The sequence below is a fragment of the Pagrus pagrus genome (genome assembly GCF_965226575.1).
Source record: "Pagrus pagrus genome assembly, chromosome: 3".
In the NCBI taxonomy this organism is placed as follows: domain Eukaryota; kingdom Metazoa; phylum Chordata; class Actinopteri; order Spariformes; family Sparidae; genus Pagrus; species Pagrus pagrus.
The window spans coordinates 21,870,039-21,876,126 of record NC_140187.1 but is presented as its reverse complement, the minus strand read 5'-3'; the positions used below and the strand labels follow the sequence as shown (position 1 = coordinate 21,876,126).

Here is a 6,088-nt window from a genome sequence, read left to right as displayed (position 1 = left end):
GGTTATCTCTCCCATTTCCACGGCAACTTGATCATATCCTGGCCTCTTAAGACACGCACGAGCGCGCAGACCCACACAAGGGCACATAAACACACACACATAAACGGGCCTTAAAGCCCTAGAGAGCAGAGCCCAACAGAGATGTGAAGTGTAGATGTGCAGCAACAGCTAAACGTCGTGTCAGGTTTCTGGGGGCTCGTGCTAAATTTAACCCTGTGATCCTGCAGCAGGCAGAGGGGTTTAAATGCCAGCCTACAGTTGCTCCACACCAGTTGTTCCACACACGTCTTCCCCTCATCACAAACCCAGGCAAGGCAGCCACACACACCTACACTCCGACACACACGCTCCAGGCGCAGGACCGAAGAAGTCAACATACAGTAGAGCAGTTCCAGGGGAAGCAGGAATCTTCGTCCCCTTTCAGACCACAGCGTTGTCCATTATGGAGCTTTTTGAGACCAACCCTTACTTCTTCCCTGACCAGCGCTTCTACGAGGGAGGGGACAGCTACTTCCCCTCTCGGCTGCCTGGGGCGTACGACCAAGGCGCCTACCAGGATAGGAACGCCATGATGGGCTTGTGTGGGAGTCTGTCTGGGGGTGTTGGAGTCGGGGTGACAGGAACAGAGGAAAAAGCCTCTCCATCCAGCCTGTCGCCTCACTCCGAGCCCCACTGCCCGGGCCAGTGCCTGCCCTGGGCCTGTAAGCTGTGCAAAAGGAAGACGGTTACCATGGACCGTCGGAGGGCAGCCACGATGAGGGAGAAGAGGCGTCTGAAGAAGGTGAACGAGGCCTTCGATGCTCTGAAGAGGAGCACCCTGATGAACCCAAACCAGAGGCTGCCCAAGGTGGAGATCTTGCGGAGTGCCATCCAGTACATCGAGAGGCTGCAGGCCCTGGTGTCTTCCCTCAACCAGCAGGACACTGAGACGGGACAGCAGGGACTGCACTACCGACCAAGCGCGACCCAACCCAGAGTGAGTAGGACAGAGGAGGGATGATTAGAAGTAGAAGATCACATACTGAAACTGAGCACAGAGCCAAAAGGCAAACAGAAAGAACAACCAGGGAAAAGGATGTCATGTTGGATAGAGGATGAATATGTAAGGACAACGGTGAAATGTGAAGTAGAGAAAGACACTTGATAGCCAAAAAAATGGAAAAATGGTCAAAGTAAAACTGGTCTGGACAATTTGTGGTTTTGAGAGACTTAAACACCCCAAAGCCCACTTCAGAATTGATCAGAATTCGCAAAGTTTCAAGGTTTCAGTTGGGGAGGATGGTGTATCCGTTTATCTACCATGCTGTCATTGTCTTCCAGTCATTCAAAAAAGGTTTTAAGATTACAAGTTTTATAGTTTTCAGATGTAATGTGCTGGAATACAGAAAGTTTTTGGCTATTTGAATGTTCAAAGAGACGACAATGACAAACTGACCTAAACTGAACTTTTCTGATGGAAAGTCTTGTTTCTCTCGTATAGATAGTATTCACCAGGCACATGTATTTGTCACAGGATGCAGTGGTAGTGTTGTGAGTGCGTGTGCTGTGTTTCTGTGTGGGGCAGGGTGTGCCGTGCCATAACACACATTGACTGACAGCAACTTCTGTGTGTGCATCTCCGTGGTCACAGGTGTCGTCGTCCAGCGAGCCCAGTTCGGGCAGCACCTGCTGCAGCAGCCCCGAGTGGAGCAGCACTCCCGAGCAGTGCACACAGAGCTACAGCAGCGAGGGTGAGTGCAGTTCACACACACAGTCTCATTAGACGGCACAGACAGATCAGCGCACGCTCGCTCAGATGCTGAATGTGTCGGTCTGGGTTTCTTTGCAGATCTCCTGAGTGCTGCCGACTCTCCAGAGCAGGGGAACATGCGTGCCCTGACCTCCATCGTGGAAAGCATCTCCGCAGCAGATGGAGCTGTGGCCTTTCCTATGGACATTCCCAAGTAGAGCCTCCAAACGTAGAACCACAGACGAAAAGCAACATGAAAATTGGCAAAGCTGGCCAACAGGGCATCCTAAATTCTAATATATTTTTCAGCTCTACTGATCTGAGTGTCTTATGCTAAAATTTAAAAGCAGTGATTTATTTGAATTATAACTCTGCTGATCAATGGGTCTACTAGTGAAACTGAATTCCTCCTGTTCCCAATGAGGCCGTATTCCCTTTATTCCCGCCTTATCCCGAGGTCCAGATTTGTCCGTCAGAGCTACAGGAGCTTAGTCTACCCAGAGAGTCAAGGACTTTGCTGCATGACCCCAACACCTAGTTTCTAAAGTGGATCTCTGTCTCTGGTTTTCTCTTTACTTAATTTAAGTTTTCCTCTTTTCGAAACCTTTCCCTGACCTTCTTTTCATTCTTTTTGTGTGTGTTTTTAATGCTTAAAAAAAACATGAGTTTATTTGTGGGGCCAATATGTACCATGGCAGTTTTGACCAAGATCTGCTTAATTTAAACTGGTTATGAATGCTAGTGATGTAAATACGTTCCCTTTTTCTACAGAGTGGATTTGCCATTTTATTTTTTATTTTTTTGCTAACTTATTTTTGACTTTTATAACTAAGATTGTTGTGTATTTGTAGATGTTTCCGAAAAGTGATATTTTCCGTCCAATTCTTGCAATAAAGACCATTTTCAATACATTGTGTGTCGTCAGTGAGATACTTGAAAAGGAACACAACATCCAAATCTTTAAAAAACAGCTTTACTTATGTCTATATAGTGTCATAAATACAGTTCACTTTTTTTAAATAGCCAAATAATAAAATCTTGATTTGTCAGCATTGTTTCACACCTGGAATAAAGACACAGTACTCATAGCTGCCACATAGCACATTACACCTTTAGACACCTTGGAAAAACTGTTAAATAATAAAAAATAAAAGATTGTACACCCATCCAGCACTTCACTGGTTCATTTGCTGTGTTCTCATTGGATGAGGAGTTGGTCAGCCAAGAGTACTGACTGCTCACTGGCACGTCTACATGGCAACTTAAACGGGAGGTGACGGAGCGGGATCGGACGAGTTCCGCCGTCACTTTGAGCAGTTTTCTGGTTTATCATTGGCTGATGTTGAGCAGCAGTTTACAGTTTGATTTGAGAAAAAAAGTAAGGAATCAACAGAGAGGAGCTACGGTGTTCACACTACCCATCCACAGAGAAACGTCATGGTCACATGGCTGGGGTCGGCCTTTCACACACAACCTCTCAGCGGACAGACTCATTCGCTCGCTTGCTCACGCACGCGCACACACACATACACACTCTTCATATTAAAGGATAATTCTCTAGTCTAGGCTACATAGTGTCATACTGAAGGCGAGAGAGGCAAAAAGAGGAGAGGTAACAGCTACATAGTGTCAAAAGAGGAGGAGGAGGAGGAGGAGGAGGAAGAGGAGGGAAAAGGAAAAGAACAGGAGAAGAGGCAAAGAGAGAAGTTTGAAATTGGACCCATGAACCTGTGAAGAGTCCTTGTAGAAACACACCCCCTCTTTAGTGAGACCCTCCCACTAACAATTCACACACTTACAGCATACGGCAAAAGACACACAAAGGTCCGACACAGAGAGAAAGAGAAAGAAAGAGAGAGAGAGAGAACAGTCACTATCGAATACAGGGCATTGGGTTTCATACAGCAATGATATCATATTATTTTCCATATATATTTCCAATATATATATATTTATATAATATATTTCTATAAAAAACATAAGTCATCCATTTTATGTACAGAGACGATAAATGAGTAATACCTTGCATAACCGGTAGAGGGGCAATGTGCAGTGGGATCTGCCATTTATACAAGTATTCATCATTCCAAAATCCAAATCAACCACCTGTCACCATGCCCTCAAAACGTTTTTACACTAACCAACTTCTGGAGTTGCCTACGATGTGATGACACAGGAAGATTGGTTTGGACTTGGCCACGTTGAGAGATTAGAACCAGGACAAGAACCCACAGCTGAGACCAGGGGAGCAGGAGCACAACACCACAACAACAAGGCTACTGGGAGCACTGGGGTAAACCGGGAGAGACAGGGATGAGTCTCCTTTACAGCAGCGAGCGCAGCCAATGAGCACTCTCAGAGTTCAAAGGTCAGAAATGGCCTCTGTATTGCACGTGTCCGAAGGAGAGGTGAGAGGTGAAGGGTGGGAGGTGAGGCTGGGCGACGAAAGGGGTGGAGACACCCCCCCGCGGTGGCACCCAGGACTCCCTCTCCAGATTTGGCATATCACTCTCAAAAGGCCGCAAGCATGTGTCCGTATAGGTAATGAGAATGCACTGGAAGAGAGAAAAGTCAGAGAGGGAGGACGAGAAAGACTGAGTTTGTGTCTGCTGCTCGGTTTTACTTTGACATTTTCAATACAAGCAGATGTCTAAATGAGATGACATGAAATTGGTGAGAGCCCATAAAAGCCACACATCAGTATCTTCAAATGAAACCATTCTCATTGCAGAACAACAATATCTTTAAGGGTGGAAGACTCTAAAACAACTTTATAAATCATGATATATTACAATCTTACACTACAACTGTTAACTATGAGTTATTATTATATTTGATTTACACTTCCTGTCTTTGTCTTTTTCCTGTTCACCTGTGTTTCATTAGTTAATTAGGCCGGAGATGTACCTGAATTTGAACCACACGTTGACATAGACAACCGACCACGTCATGATGCAGTTGTTCACATTCTTACCTATATACTACGCAAGTTGCCAGAGGATATCACTAGATGGTACATGTGAGTTTGTTGTCCCATTGTTGTAGCTGCCGCTGCTGACGTGCTTACTGACTCCTGACCCTGTGACACCCCCATACTGGCCCGACACTGCTCCTACTGTTCATGTGCTTATTTGATCTTTCGTATGCGTCACGTATATTTTTGAGAACGTGCACAACCGATGCTCAAAGTGGACACACTATAGGTGAGCAAGCCCTCATGCATACCAGGAAACGCTGTTAAAAGCAAGTACATCTTCGGCCTTGTATAATAGTGTGTTCCTTTGCTTGTCGTCAGCTGTTTTGGTCCTTGTGTTTTCTGCTATGCTGCCTGTGTTCCCTGTGCTCCCCCCTTGTTTGTACTTAGTTTTTATATTTCTCTTTCATTTCTGGATTTGTCCCAGCCTGTTTTTGTCTGTTTTGTTGCCTGCCTGTGATTTTGGACTTCAGCTTGATGTTACTAAAGCTTGCCTTTTGTTTTTACCCATCCATCTCAGTATCTTGCATTTGGGTCCTCTTTTGCAAATCTAACCACTTTTTTCTGTTGTGGATTTACACACATCATGCGCTCTAGTGGGCAGGGTATATGGGATCGACAATAAAATAAAATAAAATGCCCAGGCTGATCATAATGAAGGAACACGAGATCCAATACAATGATGTGTCCCGTGTTTTAAGTAGTTTTCAGACACCAATGAAGCTCTATGGTGTAGAGAAATTAGCTACATCAAGCTTTGGATACAACATTTAAAAAATGGTTTTCAAGCTAAAAGGCTCAATTCAGCCAGACACACATATCCGCACATTAGCCTGCTACCATAACGTTAGTGCCACATTCCTACCTCATGCCACACAGCTGGACAATGCTGGTTAAAAGCGCACTGACCTGTAAGTTCAGCAGTTTCAAGTAGTGTTTTGTTAGCTTACCTGTTAGCAATAGCGCTCCTGTTAGTAAGCAGAGAGAAGTTAGCATGAATAGGTCCGCACGGCCGAGGGGTCGAGTCTCGGGGGCGCCGGGGGAGCAGCTTGAGATGGGTTTGAGCACAGCGGGACAGAGAGGACACAGCATGCAGTTAGTCAGTCAGGACAAGCAGAAAGAAGCCAAATAGAAACACAGAGAAGAATAAATAAGGTGTGGTAGAGCAGTTTGGTTAGTATTGTAACGCACCTTCAGGCTGGAGCTGTTTCTTGGGCATCAAGTTCACAGAGGGGGGCATGGACATGGAGGGCATGCGGAAGCCAGCAGGCAGCGTTTCCATGGAGCCCGCCATCATGCCCAGCCCCGCCCCTCCCTCGCGTGCCCGAAACCTCTTACGCCACGATGGAGAGCGTCGAAAAGACTTGTCATCCCCACTCTAAAGA

The 6,088-nt window shown here is 45.9% G+C and overlaps 2 protein-coding genes across 4 annotated transcripts in view; one reads left to right on the top strand and one right to left on the bottom strand.

The window, feature by feature from the left end:
* The first annotated feature begins 262 nt into the window (after positions 1-262).
* myog (myogenin) lies at positions 263-2,632 on the top strand. The gene is made up of 3 exons (XM_084349660.1): positions 263-976; positions 1,631-1,730; positions 1,829-2,632. Exons 1-3 carry the CDS (start codon positions 443-445, stop codon positions 1,945-1,947), a joined length of 753 nt encoding a protein of 250 aa, XP_084205786.1. The 5' UTR covers positions 263-442; the 3' UTR covers positions 1,948-2,632.
* A 1,492-nt stretch (positions 2,633-4,124) lies between these two features.
* The window catches only part of ppfia4 (PTPRF interacting protein alpha 4), a 58,373-nt gene continuing 56,409 nt past the window's right edge, over positions 4,125-6,088 (bottom strand). For 2 of the 3 annotated variants that reach the window (XM_084349652.1, XM_084349653.1), the window contains exons 29-31: positions 5,895-6,081; positions 5,654-5,751; positions 4,196-4,284 (exon numbers count right to left, since the gene is read on the bottom strand). In XM_084349652.1, coding sequence (XP_084205778.1) covers positions 5,693-5,751; positions 5,895-6,081 — 246 coding nt within the window. In that variant the 3' untranslated portion in view covers positions 4,196-4,284; positions 5,654-5,692. Of the gene's footprint in view, positions 4,285-5,653; positions 5,752-5,894; positions 6,082-6,088 lie in introns of all 3 variants that reach the window. The other variant, XM_084349654.1, reaches the window with a different exon arrangement.